Here is a 22,692-nt window from a genome sequence, read left to right as displayed (position 1 = left end):
GGAGACGACTCGAGATCCTGTCGACCTACTAGAGCATAGGTTCGATTTTGAGCACCACTCGAACTCGGCACTGCACCTCTACCCCTACCACGACCTGTCGACTGCTGAAAACCCCGTGCTGGAGGTCGAACTGATGAGGAAGAACCAGACACAGATCCAGTCGGCTGAGCCATACCATCACCTCCTCTATTAGGACAATCCCGCATCATATGGCCAGGCTGCCCGCACGAATAGCATGCATCAGAACCTCGACGACACAGTCCAAAGTGGGCCTTGCCGCACTGATCACAATGTGGTGTTGGGGGTCTCATCTGACTAGTATCCCTGTGATGTTGCGAGCCAGATGCCCGCGAACTCTGACCTGGACCAGAATAGGATCGATCATATCGAGGCCTCTGAAACTGTGGAGGAGCACTAGCTACAGGTGGCGCCGAACTCCTCGAAAACTGTGGCCTGATGCGGCCTCTGAAGTCATTAGAATGCCTTGCAAATCTCGCCCTCTTATACTGGCCCCTATCCTGCTCCCTATCTGCCCTCTGCTGGAGCTTACGATCCTCTAGGGTCTGGGCATAAGCCTGAATATGGGAAATATCCATGCCCTCCACCAAGGAGGCTGTCGTGCACTCATTTATCAGATGAGGTCCCAATCCGTTCACGAACAAATGCACCCTATCCCTCATCTCGGCCACCATATGGGGAGCATACCTTGCTAAAGAATCGAACTGCATACTGTACTCTCGCACACTCATATTACCTTGTCTAAGGTTCAAGAACTTATCAGCTCTAGCTCGTCGTATCTCAACTGGCAAGTAGTGACGAAGAAAGGCCTCAGAAAATTCCTTCCACACAGCTGGAGGAGCGTTTGAACCCCTGAATCTCTCCCAACTATCATACCAGAGAACCGCTAAATCCAGTAGCCGATAAGAAGCCAACTCTACTGCCTCTGTATCACTAACATGCATAACCCGAAGTGTACGATGAACATGGTTAATAAAAGTCTGCAGGTCCTCCTTGGGGTCTGATCCGGTAAACACTGGAGGGTCTAAATTAATAAAATCACGAACTCTCGTACTAACTGGTTTCTTAGCAGCACCTGTATTCTGCCTCTGAGCCTGAGCAGCTACCAAGCTAGTCAATAACTACAAAGCACTCCGCATATCCTGGTCTGTAGTGCCAGACGGAGGAACTGGAGGTGCTGGGTGCCTCCTAATATCCTCTGGAGGAGACGGGGTAGATGAGGTATGAGACGGCATCTCACTCTGAGCCTCACTTTGGCCTGCTCTGGCTTGGGGCACCTGACTGGTACCCTCTCCCGCAGCTGTATCAAGCCGTCTACTAATTGTTTGCTTCCTAGTCGAAGGCATCGCTGAAAGAAAATAAGGTGAATATTAGAGACAAACACTTACGACTCAACTCTACGCACGATCTAGATTCAGGAAGAAGGTAACAACCCTAGATGTCATGTAGCCTCCTGATTATAAATGTGGCGCGCTACACATCCATAATCAAGACTCTACTAGACATGGCTCATAGACAATCCCTAGGACAGACTTGCTCTGATACCAAGTTTGTCACGACCCAAACTGGAGGGCTATGACTAGCACCCCACCATACTTGCCGAGCACCAATGTACATTTCATCTAACTTTCTTTATTATCTTTTAGGGCTGATGAGATCAATATAAATGGTAGACCTGGATCATGGACAACCAGCAATAAAATATGACGGCATGAACATACATAGCAGGGGATGACCAGACAATCAAGAAACTACATATAAGGTATGAACTACCACGCTACCATGAAAGACTATACAACAAAAACCAGCCGACAAGGCATACCAAACTATACATGAGTCGACAACTTGTCTATGAGCCTCTAAATGAACGTAAGTGCTGTAACATAGCCGGAACAGGGCCCCGACATACCCATAATGTCTATAACAGAAATGCATACCAAGACCACGGCAAGTCCGGAGAAGGGATCTCGCCAATCACCGCTGAACTGGACAGCCTATTGTGGTGGGGGAGCTGCACCTGCCTGTCTATCAGGACCTGCAGCACGACATGCAGCGTCCACAAACAAAAGGATGTCAATACGAATAAAGTACTGAGTATGTAAGGCAGGGAACCATAAATACGAACAGTAATGTAAGTAGGGATAGAGAATATACAACCTGGAAAATCTGAGTACCTCTGAGGGCTACTGACATGCAATGCATGATACATATATATGTATACATAAACTTTTAAAACATACGCCTCTGTGGGCATTATCATCATCATATCGTACCCGACCATAATAAGCTTGGTAAAAACATACCCGGCCATCATAAGGCTCGGTATAATCGTACCCGGCCACGTGGAGCTCGGTAAAACCCAACTGATCAGTGGTTGCACAATAGGTGTCGTACCCGGCCGACTATAGCACGGCTCGGTAGAGTAAAATAGATACATATATATAATGCATGCTCGACTCATGGAATCACATTCTAAACCTTTCGGAGTGACATAAGGTCGGTATCCTCTGTACACGTTATTAGGACCAACTCTTCATTACGAACCTTATAAGAATCAGGAAGTACCAACAACATTGATAACATAAGAATAAGAGAAGCAACATTAACATCAATCGTTCCATAAGAGGGAAAGCAATGTAAGTACTGCTAGCTTCTAAGAGTAGAGTATCTTTGGAAGCTCGTTCATTACATTATGTACAATCGGAGTCGTGCAAAAGAAGAAAAGGGATAGACTCACATACCTTGTATATACTGCCCCAATCACAAGCTATGCAATTGTCACAACTCCTTAGTCTACAATAAGAGAAACGATACTATCGTTATCATTTAAGCGTCATAACTATTATGTATCGACCACAACCTATTTTACGTTGAAACGGACAGCACCTCCCCTATATATATGACTTCACACCATTCCAAACAATCACCAAACAGCCCAAACAACATCAATAATAAACATATTGAGCCTTCCAAAATAGTCCACGCACAACCTTATTACATCATACATACGACGACCACCGTAGTCGTGTCAAACGACCCGGAAATATTACGAATCGCTATCAGCCCACAACCCTACATTTATATGGTGTTCCTCTACACCCTTCCACCTCCAAAACTCCACAAAATAGTAGTAAAACACGCAGCCCAATAGCAACACAAAACAGTCCACAAAACAGTCCGCTACAAGTGAATAACTCGAACTCACGGCTTCCGATCACCGTCCCGTGAGTTCTTACATGTATAGAACGAATTACCATGAATTCACAGCAGAGAAAAATGTATGAAAGATGGCAGTAACTTACATTACTTGTTGGATAACTCAGCCCTTCCCTTGGTTCTTCAAACTCTAGGTTTTACCTTCAAATAGAACTTGAAAGAGAGGGAAAATCGATTAGGGTTTGTGTGGGATTTTTGGGGAGGAGTTGCAGGGGTTAACTTTGGTTTTGAGGGTCTGAAATATGGATGAAATAACTGAGTTCATAACCCCTTAAAAGTCCTCTCTTGGCCGACTTAGGTCTTTTAATTTTGTCCTATCATTTTGGCAAGTAGGTGATGCACCTACTTGTCATCTAGCAATCTGCGCAGACTTGCGAAAATATGAATATCTCTATACGCCAAGATCGTATTGACAAATGGCTTAAAGAGTTGCAAACTAGACTCGTAGATCTTTAATTTGGTGGGTAGATCACCCCGTAATTCCTTGTAAATTAGGAGAAAAGCTTAGAAACATTTAACCTAATGTTTAAGTAAAATTATGAACCTAAGTTGCGACAACGTTTGTCGACTTTTGTTTCATAACTCGTTTGACTTCAAGACTTATGATACGGATATTATATGATTCAAACACCTTAATACATGACCTTGAGTGTATTAAGAACCTCTAGGTTTACCTGAAAATACGAGTTACCACATCCTTGATTCGTTTAACTTCTAATACTTGTTAATCACCCTTATACACCCTTGTATCACTTAAGACCAATAGGATTAACTTCTTATCATCTCAAAGGTAATTCCTTCTTGAATTTATGTTAACTAATATATGGCATGAACTAACGCGTGTGGATATGGATTGTAACATAAAGCAATTGCTTTAGTCCTCACATTTGTAGGGGCCATTTTTTGTTACACCTAATAGGCTATATATAAGTTTAAAAAAGTTCTGTGTATGAAAAAGTTTGATTTCTTTCTTTAACAAATATAGAGAAGAAATATTTACAATAACTATAATTTCTACCCAGGAAATTACATTTAAAATGAATATCGAATCCGAATTTTATAAGAAACATGTAATATATAGGAAGAAACAATTTGATGAGAATGTTGATAACGAAATCTCAAAATCTCTCGAAGTGTTCTTTAGAGTTGATTACTTTTTATACATAGTAGACAAAGCTATTTTTCCTCTTCAAAATAGATTTGAACAATTCGAAGCATATGAAAAATTATTTTTGGTTTTCTCTTAGCGTAAAATACTGAGATCACTAGATGATGAAAATTCGAAAAAATAGTGTCTTAATAATTGAATGTTCCTTAAAGCATAATACTCAATCTGATATTGACGGTTTAGATTTATTTTCTGAATAAAAAATATTAAGAAAAATAGTACAATTAAAAGATAACGGTTTAATTGATGTACTCAATCAAAAAAAATGATTCTTTTCCAAATATCTATATTACTTATAGAATAATGTATAGATTAACTATATTGTCAATTAAGAAAGACTTATTAAGAGAAATTATAAAAAAATTATTAATAATTTTGCATCTAGAAAAAGCTAGAAAAATATACTTCAAATTGAAAAAAAAAATGTTAACGCCCCTCATAAAGTTTGACTTTAGGCCACAAAATTGGTGGGCCGCCCCTAATTATGCTGTCAAGTATATTATGCTAGAATATTTTTCGGATTTTGAACAATATTTTCGTTTAGAATTATCTTTACATAAAAATAGCTAAAATTTGATTACTTTTAAAACATTGACTAATTTTCAAGTATCACTCGTAAATCTAGCTATTTTTGGCCCGAAACCATTAAAAAGAATGTACGTACACCCGAGGATAATCACAAAACAAATCTGAAAGTCTTTGTTTTTGTAAGTTGACTTTCCTTTGTAAACTTTAGCTGTGAATTTTAGTAGCCTCAAATCCTTAATTCCAGTTTCTTGAGCTTTGCTCTATGGCCACTGAACTGAAGTCTCAAGTGTTCTTGAGTTTCAAAGCGAAAGACACCGGCAATAATTTTGCAGATCATCTCTATGAAGCTCTGGTGGGAGCAGGTTTTGTAACATTAAGAAGCTGTGGTGATGAAAATGAAGGAGGTGAAGATATCAAGTTAAATTTGCAAAAGGATATTAAAGAGTCAGGGGTTTCAGTTATTGTCTTCTCAAATGATTATGTGTGTTCAAGTTGGTGTCTTGATGAGTTGGTAATGATCTTGGATTGTAAAAGGATAGCAAGACGTGCAGTTCTGCCCATATTTTACCACGTGGATCCTTCTGATGTTAGGAAACAGATGGGGAAAATTGGAGAAGCATTTGATAGGCATGAAAATCTGGGAGGGAATCAAAGTGGAAATGAGAGGGTCAGAAAATGGAGGGAAGCACTCAAAGAAGTTGCAGACTTGGGTGGAATGGTCTTACAAAACCAAGCTGATGGGTGAGTTCACTAACTTTAAATACACTTGTGACATTTTCTTGAGTATTAAACTAAATTATGAGAATGAGAGCCTTAGAGCAATAGTAAAGTTGTTGCCGTGTGACCTATAGGTCACATGTTCAAGTAGTGGAATCTACAAGGATGCTTGCATCAAGGTAGACTGCCTACATCACACTCCTTGAGTATGCTTTGTGCATCGGGCTGCCATTAAACGAAATTATGAAGGGGAAGATGATTTACCTGATAGTCAGAGTCTGTCAAAGATATGCCAATATAGTTGAAACTTAAACTGATAGAAACGGAATGTTTGCTATGTTTGATATTTCAAGATCTGTCTCCAGACATCTACAGACTTGAAGCAATTATGCCTCTTAATCAAACACTAGAGTTCTAAACATTTCAATTGTTAACCAAGTATATACTCCCCTTGAGAAATGGATAAAGAAGAAGTGCCTCTAAACAAGATGGTACTTCAATATAAAAAGATAGAGAAAAAAAGAAAGACCTTTTGGTTCCATTTTTTTCTTCACTTCCTTGTGGACAAAGGAGAAGCTTTAATCTGTATTAGACTTTTCCATACCATTATCTTTATTCTAATTGCTTAATATATTTTTATCTTAGTCCTTCCGGTAACAATTTCTGTACGCTCTATTAGGCCTCTGTGTTTCCATCATTCATGTAGCCTGATTTGGTTCTCGATCTTAAAAACTTACATAGTAACTTTTCATTGGTTACTTTCCCATTTTGTTAAACAATTTCAGACACGAGTCCAAATTCATCCAGAAGATTCTTAAAGTGGTTGAGAATAAACTGAGCAGGCCAGTCCTGTATATTTGCCCTCATCTGATTGGAATAGAACGGCGTGTTGAAAAGATTAACACATGGCTAGAGGATGGATCTACTGAGGTTGACACTCTTGTTATTTGTGGTATCGGTGGAATAGGCAAGACAACAATGGCAAAGTATGTGTATAATTTAAACTTCAGTAAGTTTGATGGTAGCAGCTTTTTGTCCAACATTAGAGAAAATTCAACACACCGTAAAGGTTTAGTTACTCTTCAAAGGCAATTTCTTTCTGATATCTGCAAAAGAAAGAAGAAAGCTATGTTTTCTGTGGATGAGGGAATGACTGAGATGAGAGAGGCTGTCCGGTGTAAAAGAATCCTTCTTGTTCTTGATGATGTAGATAACCGTGATCAATTAGATGTTCTACTGGGAATGAAGGACTGGTTCTACCCTGGAAGTAAAGTCATTGTGACAACTAGGAACAAGAGATTGCTTAGGCCTTTTGATGTGCATAAGATTTATGAGTTTGAAGCTTTGAACAGAGATGAATCGGTTGAGCTCTTAAGTTGGCATGCATTTGGTCAAGATTGTCCTATTAAAGGTTTTGAAATGTGTTCAGAACAAGTAGCAATCCATTGTGGAGGACTTCCATTAGCACTTGAAGTTCTTGGTGCTACTTTGGCAGGAAGAAACATAGACATTTGGAAAAGTACAATACAGAAATTGGAAACAATTCCGAATCATCAAATTCTCAGGAAATTAACAATAAGTTACGAATCTCTTGAGGATGATCATGATAAGAATTTATTTCTCCACCTAGCTTGCTTTTTCATTGGGAAGGACAGAGATCTAGCAGTAGCTATTCTCAATAGGTGCAACTTTTACACTGTAATTGGAATTGAGAATCTCATTGACAGAAATTTTATAAAAGTTGGTAAGTCTAACATGTTGATTATGCATCAAATGATTCGAGATATGGGAAGAGACATTGTTCGCCAAGAATCACCAGTGGATCCTGGGAAACGCTCTAGACTATGGCGTTCAAAGGATTCCTTTAATGTGTTAATCCAGAACCGTGTAAGGAATGCTCTCTTATTTTATTTTATTTTTTTAAAATCCCTCCCAATTTAGGAGATCTACAGTGTTTCCACAGCATAACTCGAACCCAGGACCTAACGGTCGTGGGTGGAGGTGCTTTTACCAATTGAGCAAGCCTCACTTGTCAAGGAATGCTCTCTTATATGGCTCTTATAGTAGGGATTCAATGAAATTAAGTTGTTTTTCGCTGATAGCTGATCCTTTGCTAAAATTAGTGCTATTCGTGTTGATTCAGTAGTTAACATAGTTCTCATTAAGTTTAATGAAATGGGTTGAAGATGAGGAGTCCCTTTGGTTCACAGTTATATCTTCTTGAACCAGCAATATTTGTAAAATTTCATTTATTGAGCTAATGATTTCTTATTATTCCAAGAATATCTGAATGCGTCCTCTGGAGTCAAAGTTCTCAGTTCTAGGTATCGTTCACTTCTTTTTTGGGCCTATAGTGAATGGTAGTGCAAACATAGTTGTCAAAGCAAAGTGAACATATGCAGGTATTAAAAATCAGAAAGCTTGTCTGAATTTGTATAAACAACTACTTTATAAGAATAATCATGGTCTTTGAACCTGGTTAGAATATTAAAGTAATAATCTGAGTGTAGAGTTTGGGAAAAGTGCAAGCTGAAAGACCTGTTTATGTTCATCATATTTTTTGCATCCCCTACTTAATGCCTACTTGCGTTTACTCATCATTTTATTTCCTCTACCTGAATAGGCCACTCAAACAATTCAAGGCATTATCCTTGACATGGATATGCTCAAGGAAAGTGACATAGTTAGCTCAAGCTTTTCCGCCAATGATTTCAGGAAACACAAAACAAAAAACTTTCTCAACTATTCTAATCCTCAGAGAGTTCAATTCAAACAGAAAAGGTTTGGTTTTTTTCCATGGCATTTGTCAGACACCAAAGAAGCCACAAATGAGCTGGTTCTAGAAACTGATGTATTTGCAAATATGCAAAAGTTAAGACTGCTTCAATTCGATCACGTTGAGCTTCAAGGATCTTTTGATGTTTTTCCTAAGAGATTAAGATGGTTGCGCTGGTCTGAGCTGCAACTTGAATGCATGCCAATTGATTTTCCTCTGGAGAGTCTTGTAGTGATTGAATTACACCGCAGCAGCTTGAGGAAGATTTGGCATGGAGTCAAGGTGTGTTATAATGTGCTTCATTCTTTAAGCTTTAGCTGAAACTTACTCAGTTTTGTCTAACTCGGTTTTCATTTCTATCTTTGGTCATTCAGTTCCTTAAATATCTGAAGATTTTCGATCTCAGCCATTCCCACGAGCTTCTAAGAACACCTGATTTTTCAGGACTCCCCAATCTTGAAAAGTTGATCCTTCGATATTGTACAAGCTTGATTGAGCTTCATGACACCATCGGATGTCTAGAATCACTTATTCTTTTGAATCTCAAAAATTGCAAAAATCTGCAGAAACTTCCAGATAGCATTTGCATGCTAAAATGTCTGGTGACACTAAATATCTCTGGTTGCTCGAATCTTGAGTATGTGCCGATGAATCTAGATAAAATGGATTCTCTGAGAGAGCTTTATGCTGATGAAATTGCAGTTCACCAAATGATTTCTACTCCAGAAGAGGTCCAACAGTGGTATGGATTTCTGTGGTCCTGGATGCTGAAAGGGAAAATTTGTCCTAAAGTTTCACATATTAGTTTACCTAATTCCTTGGTTACTCTGAGTCTTGCTAACTGTAATCTATCCGATGATACTTTTCCAGTTGCTTTCAGTAGCCTCTCCTTATTGCAAAACTTAGATTTGAGCGAAAATCCAATTTGCAGTCTACCAAAGGGCATAATTTATCTCACCGGACTTCAGAAGCTAGAAGTGGAAGGCTGTGAAAAGCTCAGATCGCTCATAGGGCTTCCCAATGTAGAACATCTCAATGTTACTAATTGCTGGTTGTTAGAGAAAATATCATATAAATCAAGATCATCTAGACTGAAGGATTTGCTTGTGTCAAATTGTGCTAAATTAGTTGAAATAGATGGAAATTTCAAGTTAGAACCCTTAAGAAATACTGAGGCCCTTTGCAAGTTGGGCTTATCGAACTTGGCTCCTATGGATAATGTCATGATCAACCTTACATCTAATATCCTGAGTTACTACCGAATACATGGTAAAGGATGGACTCCAACAAGGAAGACAAAGAAAGTTGTTCTTCAGGTATGTCTTGCTCGTTCTTTCATTGTTTCAGTTTTGTGAATATTAAGCTTCAGATTTTGCTAACAGTTTCTTGGTTAATAAATATTCTTTCTTCGCTTTAGTGACTAAATTAGCTATCAGGATAACGGGATATATATACTTCTTGCTGCAGTACACACCTTGAATATTTACACAGACAAGAACAATTAAAAGTTCATCTGTTACTTTTTGCAGGTACTATACCAACCAGGTGTCTTTAGCACTTTTCTGCCAGGTGAACATGTACCTTCTTGGTTCAGCTCAAAATATACAAAAGAATCACGTACATCTCTCAGAGTGCCTACTTGTAATTCCAGAATTGAAGGCTTGAGTTTTTGCATTGTGTACAAGCGTTCTGCATTTGGTCTAAGTGCTCACCGTCCCCCACGCTTGGCTCCGCCTTCAAGAATAGCTCCTCTTGCTATGCGCAAAGCTCAAAGAGGACCCATTCGGTATCGGCCAGTGGAAAATAAACCATATGAATCAACTTTTGACTGCCCGTGCATTACAGTTAATAACTTAACTCGGAGTTTGAAATGGTCTTACCAGCCCTTGTTCTATGGAGTTCCGGAAGGGAAAGAAGGAATGATGTGGTTAAGCCATTGGAAACTTGAGAATCAGTTGAGCAGTGATGATATTCTGGAGATCACAGTTACCTCAGGAGATGGAATCACAACTGTAGAGTTTGGGCTCAAAATTATGCATGTTGAAGGGCCAAAACTGCAAATAGTAGAACCAAGTTGTGAAGATGCAAGGGCTGAGAAAGACATTGTCAATCCATTTTGGGATGTTGTTTTGGAAGATGCTAGTTCAAAGAATACTTGTTCTATTCGGCTTCCTCCTACTTATCGTCCCCTATGTGTTGCTCGTGAGCCATTTCTGGAGAAGGCGCTCAAAAGAAATATGTCAGAATATAACTAAGGAACCTATTAAGCAGCAATTACATTTATTGTATACCATCTTCAATATACTCTCTGGACCTGCCTGTGCAAATCCCTGCTGAGGTTTATACTTGTATCTACAAATCTTGGAACTTTGTCAACAAATACCCTGATCTCATGGAGCCATTTCTGTCACAGCTAAACATTGACGTCTCTTTGTTTTAACCAAACATTTCTCCATACATTATGAGCTTACATTTTTTGAGCTTTGGGCTCCAACTTCAGTTCAATCTTATGCCTTCATCTCACTGCCTGTAATGGATTGCTGTGTTCAAAGAGGGACTCACAATTTGGTTGGGCAGTATACCTGTGGCAGCCACGTGTTTTAAAGATCAAGACCATAGACATTGTATACTAAAGGGAAGTGCACGGTTAGCCACTAATAATACATGTATTTACTTTTAAACCACTGTTTAAAATGTCTTTAGTCTTTAGCCACTGCTTTAATAAACTTTACCAGCCCGGATGAAAACACCATTTTGCTCATAAAGTTCAGGACCAAGTATCCTTAACTTTTGAACTTGCAACTCTAAGTTCAGGATTACATGTCCTTAACTTTTGTAAGTTTAGGACTCTAGGACTACATGTCCTTAACTTTTGAACTTGGAACTCGAAGTTCAGGACCACCTGTCCTTAATTTCTGTGTTTGTAACTCTAAGTTAAGGACTACTTGTCTTTAACTTTTGAACTTGTAAGTCTAAGTTCCGGACCTATTGTCCTTAACTTTTGAGCTTGTTAGTCTAAGTTCAGGACCAAGTGTCCTTAACTTTTGAACTTGTAACTGTAAGTTCAGGACCAAGTGTACTTTTTGAGCTTGTTAGTCTAAGCCCGTTTGGCCAAGCTGCAAAAATCAGCTTATTTTAAGAAGTGTTTTTTTTCAAAAGTGTTTTTCTCAAAAGTGTTTTTGGTGAGAAGCGGTTTGTGTTTGGCTAGTTAGTTTGAAAAGCACTTCTGAGTAGCAATTAGTGTTTGGCCAAGCTTTAAAAAACTGTTTCTAAGTGTATTTTTCTCAAAATTGCTTCTCAAAAAAGTGCTTTTTGGTGAGAAGTTACTTTTTCTGTTTCTCCTCAAAAACACTTTTTTTTTCTTCCAAAAGTTTGGCCAAACAACTCAATTTTTGGCCAAAAGTATTTTTGGCAAAAAAAAAATTGGCCAAAAAGAAACTTGGCCAAACAGGTTATAAGTTAAAGACCTATTGTCCTTAATTTTTGAGTTTGTTAGTCTAAGTTCAGGACCTATTGTCCTTAATTTTTGGGCTTCTTACCCTAAGTTCAGGACCTATTGTCCTTAACTTTTGAACTTGTAATTGTAAGTTCAGGATCTATTGTCCTTAACTTTTGAGTTTGTTAGTCTAAGTCAAGACCAAGTGTCCTTAACTTTTAAACGTGTAATTCTAAGTTCAGGACTACATGTGGTTGTCACTATTCTAAAATTTAGTTTCATAGAAATTTTGATGGACTGTCAAATATTTGTTCCGTTTATTCTTATGCAGTTCTTTACTACCAAACCTTACGCATGTGACTTCCAGCCTTCCCAAATATCCACCCAGCAAAGAAATAAATGCAAAACGGCGAGACGAAGAATCTCGAAGGTCTAGTTATCTGGATCCTTTTATAACCACTTTTAATATTTCACGTTTGTATATTTAAATGTATTATTTCGTATAGAGAAGAAATGACTCTTGTCGAGATAGCTATTTGCTGTGTATACTTTTTTATATTTCAACAATATTTCTTGTCGATGTCCTTGCCAAGGCTACTGACGGTGAGGAAGCGACGGTATGGGAAGAGCAATGGAAGAAAGGGTAAAAATATTTTTTTATATTAATTTTAATAGAGTTGTGATTATTTTTGTTCAATATTAGAATTGATGGATAAAAAATAAATAGCACCTTAAATAGTGGCTATCCCACACCATTTTTACTCAGGCCATAGGGATTTTTTCATTCCTATACACTATTTGAAACTTTATTACCCTTAATGTTCACGTTTAGTTAATTACCCCGCATAAACAAGTTTTGTTTACAAAATATATATAATTCACCTTAAAAGGCTCTCAATCCATTATTTGTGTCTTCAATCAAGGGATGTAGTTACACCCTTTTCCTTTTTTTCTCTCCTCTTTCTCTTTTTCTCTCCTGATCTTCCACCCGCACTCCAAATAAATTTTTGCGTGACTTTTAATAGATATATCTTCAATATGTTTTCCTTATCTTAACATTACAGTATGTGGATAAACATCTCTTAGTTTTAGGTTTACAAAGCCTTTTTCTGCCAACTACTAAACTATACTTTAAATTTTTGTCAGTTTGGACGCAATCTTACGCTGGGACATCCTTTTGAATCTCGGTTTTTTCTTATTAACATTAATTAATTAATTAGCTCACTTAATAACTATTCTAATTGGGCGTCGAGATTATCTGCCCAAATAATCTCTAGGTTTGATCTCATGCATTCTTTTTTCTCCACAATAATTATTATAGTAGCAATTTGACAACGAAGATCGTAAATTTCAGAAAACAACTCAAGTAAAGAAAGAATTAGTCTGAGAAATGGAGCTCCTTCTACTATCATTCTTTCAACCATATATGATTTTTTTTTAAGTGTATATATATAATAAAGAATATAACAAATAAAATCTTAGTACCTATTAGATTTTGCAAATGAAAAAATTTGAAGACGGAGAAATACTGCAGAAAGACGTATTTAGGACCATATAAAGTTGTGAAACACTAACGTTCTAACGACATAAGATATTTAAATGCTAAAGAACAATTGAAAACTTATATTATGAGTAATTTGATTTTTTGAAGATCCAAATATACAAACCAAAAACTCCAAACAATGAAAAAAAATTAAAGTTATCCGAAATCAAACAATAAATCAATTAATTGTTTCCATTCAATTTTGGTTTTCGATTTTATCTGGATGATACACACCCCTAAATTTAAGTCCCATTTGTATAAGGCCATGAGATCAGCAGAATTGAATAGATTGATTGTTATAGAGGGCCTTTAATTTGCTTGTGTTTTACACTATAAACACCAAAATTGAGTTTTTACGCTGTCTGGTAATTAAACTGGTCAAATCATGAATCCAGCTTAGTGGATATTAGGCAGTACTTAGAAAACAAAATCATCAGCCTGTTGTTTGAACTTAAATACAAATCTTATAAGTATAAAATCTATACAATATGTCTTTTGTATAGTTTGTATCTGATTTATACATAGTAAAAATAAATTGATACAACTAATTATATATTATACAATTTATCTACAACTTATCTATAATTTTTACACATTATTTCTACTCAGTTATATATAACGACAATATCGTATAACTTAAATACAAATTTTATACAAATTTTATACTATATGTCTTTTGTATATTTTGTATCTGATTTATACATGGTAAAAACAAATTTTATGCAACTAATTATATATTATACAAGTTATCTAAAATTTTCTTACATTATTTCTACTCAGTTATTTACAACTACAATTTCATACAACTTAAATATAATTTTTATACAATATTGTTCAACTTTCATACAATAGTTATATATATATATATATATATATATATATATTATTATTCAATATATAAATATATATTCTTCGAGTTTCAATATTAAATTCAGCCAAAATCAAGTGTAATCTTCACCGAAACACCCTCAAAATTGAGATATAAACTCCAAATCATATTCCCAATTGTTTGTAACAACACCCAATCCAAACAAATAAATTTTTCAAAACCCAAATTCGAACTCAAAGCATCAAAGCTTTTTAATGGCTGTCAATGGTGGAATTGTTGCTCTCTTTTCCTTTGTTTTACATTACTGAAATTAGGAATTGAGAGATAGAGAGAGACGTAGAGAGAATTCTCAATTCTTTGCAATAACACCTAATTCAAACAAATAATTTTTTTGGGGGGGAATTATATAATAAGATGAAAAGTTCAAGTTATGTTATTTTTAAATTAGAAAGGTGTCATTCATGTCGGAATGAACTAATTAAAGAAAAAAAAAAGAAAAAAACTAAGGATGTATCTATAATTTTTAATGTTTGTTTGATTGTGCTTAAACTAGAAAACGGTGAAAAAGAAAAACAAACAAAAATAGTATTAAATAACAGTCTCCTTTTATCAGAGGTCAGAGGACCTTTATCGGAATTCTAAAGTTCACAACTGTTATGAGACAAAAGAAAAAAGAAGCTAAAAACAATGGAGAATTATGAAATATTTTTTTTTTGTTACGACGACTAAATTTGAAAGTGAAGAAAGATTTAGAGTGATACGTGGGGGAGAGAGAAACATGGAGGTGGAAGATACGTTAGAGTAAGTTTAAGACACTAATTATTATCATTAATTCCCTTAAAATGTACATACATGGTAATTGGGTATATAAAATATAATTATAGTAAAACTTGAGTAGGGAGAATAATATAGATTCATAGTGTATAGGAATGTAAAAATCTCTTGCCAATACACACAGATGTGAGATACGGGTCAGATTTGTTGAGACTGCTAATGATCATTAGGATTCCGCGATAAACACAAAAACAAGAAGAAAAACAGGGTTGTTTTTTGGGCCGGCCCTGCGCAAGAAGTATTCAGTGAGTATGAAGTTTAATGATATAAATTTATTCTTTATTCATGATTTTCATCTGCTTTAAAAAGACTAACTAAAAGCAAAAAACAATTCAGCAAAATTGAATTCACAATAAATTGATTTTTTAATCATGATTTTATGTATTTAAAAAGATCTAAACAAGAACCGATACAATAAATAAATCCAAGTGAACCAACCTCACATCAAAGGAAAGTTATCACTAAGGCCAATCTGTTAATAGAGAAGATGAGCGTTTGATAAATGGCCCTCTCTAGCAATAACTTAGTTCAGGAACAAAACTAATAGATGGCACAGATACCTAGGATTACAAAAAGAGTTTGAGGGCGGGGCATACAGGCAAGGTGAGGAAGACAAACAAAATAAGAAGACCAAGGGTGGCTAAAATTGTATCTTTATTCATCATCTTGGACTTTGGACTTCTTTTTCTTCTTTTTAATTTCGCTTGCAGCTTGGAGTTCCTCTCCATTTTCCTCCTTACTCTTCTTTTTCTTTTTCTTTGCTGTTCCATCCTCAGGCGCACCATTGGTCTGATCCTCTTCGTGCTCTGGCTCCTGTTCTGTTTTCCGCTTCTCCTTCTTCTTCTTCTTTTCAGACTTCGGTTCTTCAAAGGCATCATCATTTGTGACAAGTGGCTTATCCTCAATCATGGGTTGAGCATATTCCACCACCTCAACTTTGGATTTCTTTTTCTTGCTTTTCTTTGCTGAAGGCTCATCAACATCCATTTCTGTATCTGCAGCACAGCGCAAATGTGTCATACAACCTCCATGCAGAAGCAAAAACAAGGACATCCAACAAAATTCTAGGAATTAGTTCGAACATGTTCAGCCAATAAGCAAAAAGCACATTTAGTCTATATGTAGTCATGCATGCAAATAAAGTCTGAGTAGCATTTACTGAACAAGTACAACTGCAGCATGATACAACTTTAAACTTTCATCATATTGGCAACACATTGTCAAGAATGTGCACTATGCAGGTACACTTTGTACCAATTCCATTGGTTTGAACAGCATAAGTCTATATCTTCGCCTCAAAGCTTCAGAAATTTAGAATGTTCAGTATACAGATGGTAACTCATTAGGATGAATAGCTTCATTCGCCCACAACTTACCTTTGCCTTTGACTGTTTCAATAGCAGATTTCATCACATCTATGTTTTTCCGTGGTGCAACCCCCTTGTCATAAAAGTCTAGACGCTCCTCAACTTGTTCACGGAGTTTCTCCCCAAAAGTAGTAGTACTCGTATCTGTAGATAAAATATGAGAAGTGAAGCGAAAAAAGAAAAGGAAGAAATAAAATCTTGCACGAGGAAAAAAAACCCATCAACTAATGAATGAATTGTTTGCTGGAACAAAGACTGACCTAAGAAACAGTCTAGGCGAGAAGCAATCGAACATTTGTTTGCAAGATAACGAGCCATTCGACCTTTGTTACGAGCAGATGCACGGCCGATGAAGGAAGAATGGAATATGAGTCCATATTTTGGTGTATTTCCTTTGGTTTTCAAGGCCCTGAAACCAGATGATAGGAATCGACACTCAGAATATGATTAGACAAAATGTTGGGATTATATAAGCTGAATAAAATAAACCAAATAGGCTCAGCACCACAACCCACCTGCAAAACCTGATATATGAGACGATGAGCAAGTGCAAACTAGAATTAACAAGAGTAGATTACCTAAAGAGTGCCTTCTCAGCACCAAGGATCTGAAGGGTAGAAGAAGGGCACTTTGCCAAATTTGTGAGACTACCAGCATGAGAAATTAAACGAGCACCAACAACTTCACCAATCAGAGCAGCCAAATTCGGTGCTATGTCATGCATTTTAGCAACAAGATAATCATAAAGATTCTTCCTGTATTCGACAAGGTCCATTACCCTCTGTGCAAACATCTTGACATTAATCAAGTCAACTGGCGACAAATCCTGGCCTGGAAATTAGAACAAAAGAAGTTAACAGAAGGAATAAGCATCCTTTCCATGACTTGAGAAATGATAATATCATACCCATGGATGCTTTTGCAGCTTCTACAATTTCTTTTGCTTTATCTTCATCTCCAACTATTTCTGTTAAGTCTGGAATTTTGTCTTCGGATAATTGGGATTTGTCATCAACAAATTTTGCTACTTTGGCATATAGATAATTGTCATTGACAATCTTCACCAACTCTGGGAAATGCCAAGAGTACCATTCTCTACATCAACAAGTATTTGACGGAGAAATAAATCAGAAATCAAATGGAGGGTAGCATTCAAAACAAACATATATTTCATGCGTATTGCAGAAACTAGAAAGGTATGCGATGCAAGAACATTGAATCTAATACCGAATAGTAGCCTAAGATGTCTTTATAACTATACCTATTACAGAAATAAGTTGAACTAATAGAGGAATGGCAAGGACATTACAAGTCTGTATCAGACTATCCATGCATTTACAGGCATGAATTATGCTCTCTAGGGTGAACAAAATATATTCATTTGAGACTACAAATCAAGCATAAAAAAGGTAACTTTACATTAGTGCCAACTTGATTATAATATGGGTATATCATGTTAAAACTGACAACAGACAAAGTGGAGATAAGACAACGAAGAAACAAACCTGACTCTCATGGCAAAGGTATTAATATCTTTATCAAGAGTATCAAGTAGGACAATTGCCTGAGTAACCATATTGTCAACACGATTAACATTGAACTTGACCTTTGCTCTGCTGTAACTGTGACTCAGACCAAGTTGGGCTTTCTCCAGATCTCCAGGCTACAAGAAAAGGTGCAAAAGAATAAGCAAAAGTCACCTATCTGAAGTTTCTCAAATTTCATCAGGCTCACGTGCCTGTTCCTTAATTTTTATTTTTATTTAGGACAGGCTCAAGTGCCTGTCCCTTTGTTTTTATTCCAAAACAAACAATATTCATCGAAGAACCAAATCACTTGAACAGATGAGAGAAAAAAAATTATGGACACTTGATAGTGGACTATAGCAAGGATAAACTCCATGGTAAATGGAGGAAGAAAACAAACCTTTAGGTTTTCAATGAACTTCTCAAAATGCAAGCGTACTCCACGCAGAAGCTCAAGAATAAACTCGTTACTTTGGCAGGGAATCTTAGTTACTTCATGGATATGAGAACCAAGCTTAGGCTCTGCCAATCCTAAACTGAACTTAGCCTTCTTACCCTCCTTGACTTTTGGGAGACTTCGCTCCAAGAAGTTCCTTAGCTCCTCGGTCATTTGCCCTGAAATCCCAATTCCAAAAACCCAGTCAGACCAACAAATACAAGAACAAAACTGAGGGAAAGTATCAATAGCTCGGCGTGTCAGACGATTGGAGCACCCACATTTTCTCAGCATTTTAACACTTTTAAGTTACTTAAAAACCAACTAAAGGTAACATCAGTAGTGAATGTGGATTTATGACGTGGAAAATAAAGTAGGTTAATCTACAAGCAGTAAAATCACATTACTAGTGTGAATTTTCACATTGCACATGTATAGAACTTAAATCCAATGCAATTGTAATCTTCTAAATTTTCGAATTTCAGAACTGGGGTCTTTTTTTGGAGCATAAAGACCTAGCTAATGCAACAAAACAAAAGAAGTAATTGAGAATAACCTGCAATACATCAAAAGCACTATCGTTTGACCCCATGAAAATTTTGGAACGCCAAAAAACAGACACTTCTACTTCAAAGAAACCACAATTAAAAAATATCTCTTTTTTAATATGAGACTTTAGTCACCATGCAGCACAACCACCACAATGTCACTACCTCAGCCAAAACTCAAACAAACTAAAAACCCCATCAAATGAAAGAGCTAAAACCACACATGCAGACACCCAAAACGTGACTATACATAAAATTTATACAAAAGAACAAAGAGAACAAAATGAACAAATTTTATCTCCAAAAAATTTACAGTTGTTAACCTTCAGAAACAGCATTGCATTGATTGAGGGCGTCAAGGGCTGACTCAAAAGGGTTAAAAGCTTCAATCTTTACGACCTTGCCGAACCGATTGAGATCAGTGATGGAATTGCGAACCGCCTCCGTGTTCTGCCCTATTTCATCAATTCCATGAGCCAAGAACAACGCGTACCCAGACGCCGACTCGTACAGTAGATACAGCGCCATGTACAAGTTGCTTGAGGTTAAACTTCTCTCTTGGTCTCAGCCCCCTGTATTTGTATAACTCCAAATGTTTATATTATTTGGGAATTGGGATAGTGGAGTGGGAACAACTAGGGTTAGGGTTTATAAGAGGTTTATAGTGGTTTTATTAGGCGGGGAGAAAAAGGGAAAGATAGGGTTTGGGCTGCATTTGGTAGGTCCATTCTCGGGCTTGGATATGAATTGGGCCATTTGATGTTAGACGGATTGGGCTCAACTAACAGTATGCTAATTCAGAGTCAAAATAGTATGGGCTAGCCAGTTTCAGACTGGTAATTGAGAAATAGTCAGTATTTGCAAAGATATTGAAAAATAGCTATTATTTTATGTAAAAATAAAATCTGGACAAAAATACCCAACTGAAACGTATAAACTTCCAACATATTATGAAATTTCAACATATTTTACTGGAATCTCATATGTTAAAAAAATATTTCCGCTTTTTTAAGAATAATTTGTTCAAATTTGATTTTTACATGAAAAAATGGCTAAAATTCGATTACTTTTGAAATTGTGGCTAATTTTCAATTAGTAGATATAAATCATGCTATTTTTTCTTTTTTTCCTAAAATTCAGAAGTGGGATTGGGCCTAATCTCACTTGGAAACAATAGGAAAAATGACAGTGTATAGCCCCTCTCAAAATAATAGCCGAAAAATATACAGTTATATATATATATATATATATATATATATATATATATGTTATATGCAAAAAAAGATATAACTTTTATATACTTTTGTGGCTACCGGATGTAAATAGTTTGGCCCCAGGCTAAAAATGGTCTTTGCCCGAAACAATATAACAACAACAAGGCTTCAATATTAAGCAAGTTAGGGCTGACAGTCAGCTATATAGGGGTTTTGACACAGTTACCCACAAAAACAAAACTATTTACCCTTGTCTACCCATTTATTTTTCTACCCATAAGCTAATTATATTTCTTACCCATAGTAGTATTTGTGGAGAATTTTTTCTTTATTCTCCAATTCTTTTTTATTTCTATGCTTCTTTTCTTTCTTTTTTCTTTTCTCCTTTTCTATTTTCTCGTTTTCTTCTTATTTTTTTCTTTTTTCCTTTTCTAATTTCATTTAACTTCTTTTTTTATATTCTTTTTCTCTTCAAAATCTAATTTCATTTACTGTTTTTACTATGTTTTATTATTCTTTTTTTTATATTATTACTAAAGAAAAATCAAATTGTGTACCAATTAAATGTAGCTAATACAACCAAAAAATATTAACTAACTTATGATACCAGTATAGTATATAGCTATACCAACAGTGTATACAATTGTATGCAAAAAGTTTAAAAAAAATAATTCAATTATTAAACTGGAATAATATTTGTCACACCTCCTTTTTCACCCGTGCCACCGCGAAGGGACGCGGAAGGGAGATTTTTCCAATTAAAGGACAATCGAAACGGGATTTATTTATTTATTTCAGAGTCGCCACTTGGGAGATTTATGGTGTCCCAAGTCACCGGTTGAATCCCGAATCGAGGAAAATATTGACTCTATATTACAGTCTGCGCACCAGAAATCCGGATAAGGAATTCTGTTAACCCGGGAGAAGGTGTTAGACATTCCCGAGTTCCGTGGTTCTAGCACGGTCGCTCAACTGTCATATTCGGCTTGATTATCTGATTTTATACAATTGTGAACTTATGTGCAAACTTTAAACTCTTTACCACTTTTATTATTATTATTATTTTAACAGAGAACTACAACATTGTGAAAAACGTATCTCGAACCACGTCACATCAATGTACCCGTGGTTATTGACACATTTCAACTCTGTTGAGATTTGGATTTGGGTCACATAAATGTGCACCCGAGTTTAAGAAAGTAAATTGTTAGAGGCGCGCCTAAAGCGACTAGCGTATCATTATTTTTGGTAAAGCCGTGAAATTTGTTAAACGACCGATCCCGAAGTCTATACAATTATTAACTAATTATTGAGGGCACCGCAACTTGTGCGTTTTATTGGGCGAGGCTCATCTCGTTTATTTTAAAAGGATAATCCTAAAGTGCCTACATTTTTCTATTAAATTTGTCTCTAAAAATGAAAGAGAAAAGGTCATAATTTATTTACATGCTTACGAGTTGTTATAGTCGGGTTCCGAACACAATTTGTTAAATCAGAATGTAAACACAATATGGACAGCCCGTTGGCCAACGTGGACCCAGGCCCAACGTGTATGACACAAAACTAGACCTGGGCCATCTCATTCACATGTTATTACTTAGTTACATTATACTAGGCATGCTCACAGTTTGTCAAATTAAAAAAAAAACTTGGCAATTTAATTTTAATCCTAAACCATTTACATGCTGAAATTAACCAATAATAGCTAGCTAAACAATATTCCTACAAGTTCCGAAACGGGCTATTTGTTTAATGAACTAACTGTTGAATGTTTAAGAATAGTCTAAATCAGCTAATATGCTTTTTGAGATATGATAATCATCAAACCATAGCGAACAAACTGAACAGATCTACTACACCATTAGTCTTTTTAACTAGCATACATAGACAATCGTCCACTAAGCTACTGTTAGATGTTCCATTATTTATATATATATATATCAAACAATTACATGATTCTAATTAGAGGAAGTTAAATAACGTACATATACAACTAAAATTCAGAATATAACTAAGATAAATTCAAAACTTCAACTCTTCATTTCATATTTATGCTTCAGTTTCCATTTTACAAGAACCAGTGTATCAATTGTGTACCTGATATTGGAAGCAAAAGAAGAGGAAGATCAACAGAAATGCAGTAGCATATAACAACAGCAACACCCAACAACCAGTAACAACCATCAACGAGAAACCAGTGACAGATTTTAAAATCAAGCAAAAAAAATCTAGCAATAACCAGTGAAGTAGTAGCAAATAACCAACCAAACTCAAGGAACAAACCAAATAAAAATCCAGAAACACCAACAACAATCAACGGGCAGAAACAAAGTGAATCATTTTTAGATTGAAAGACCAGTTAATGTTTAACCCTTAAATTCTGACCCCCCTGTATATCCAGTGTATGCAGATTGTATATCAGGTGTATACTACTCTCTCTTTCGAATCTCCTTCAAAAAATTTCCTCAATATTCAGCCAATCTCCTATCCCCTTTCAATATTTTTGTAATTCTCCTCTTAATATTCAACAAAAACC

At 36.1% G+C, this 22,692-nt stretch overlaps 2 protein-coding genes across 2 annotated transcripts; one reads left to right on the top strand and one right to left on the bottom strand.

Moving 5' to 3' along the window:
• Positions 1–5,105: 5,105 nt before the first annotated feature.
• On the top strand, positions 5,106–11,129 carry LOC104231435 (TMV resistance protein N-like). The gene is made up of 5 exons (XM_009784436.2): positions 5,106–5,671; positions 6,433–7,534; positions 8,271–8,705; positions 8,798–9,739; positions 9,953–11,129. The coding sequence occupies exons 1-5, from the start codon at positions 5,193–5,195 to the stop codon at positions 10,676–10,678; spliced, it is 3,684 nt and encodes a 1,227-aa protein (XP_009782738.1). The 5' UTR covers positions 5,106–5,192; the 3' UTR covers positions 10,679–11,129.
• A 4,293-nt stretch (positions 11,130–15,422) lies between these two features.
• Positions 15,423–19,662, bottom strand: LOC104231436 (nucleolar protein 56-like). Its single transcript, XM_009784437.2, has 8 exons — positions 19,266–19,662; positions 18,359–18,573; positions 17,938–18,095; positions 17,340–17,527; positions 17,011–17,263; positions 16,693–16,841; positions 16,442–16,576; positions 15,423–16,060 (listed from the first exon to the last, which is right to left on the bottom strand). The coding sequence occupies exons 1-8, from the start codon at positions 19,468–19,470 to the stop codon at positions 15,720–15,722; spliced, it is 1,644 nt and encodes a 547-aa protein (XP_009782739.1). The 5' UTR covers positions 19,471–19,662; the 3' UTR covers positions 15,423–15,719.
• Between the last annotated feature and the right edge of the window lie 3,030 nt (positions 19,663–22,692).

Source organism: Nicotiana sylvestris, chromosome 1 (assembly GCF_000393655.2).
Source record: "Nicotiana sylvestris chromosome 1, ASM39365v2, whole genome shotgun sequence".
Taxonomy (NCBI): Eukaryota; Viridiplantae; Streptophyta; class Magnoliopsida; order Solanales; family Solanaceae; genus Nicotiana; species Nicotiana sylvestris.
The sequence above is the reverse complement of the archived record's forward strand: the minus strand, read 5'-3'. Positions and strand labels throughout refer to the sequence as shown.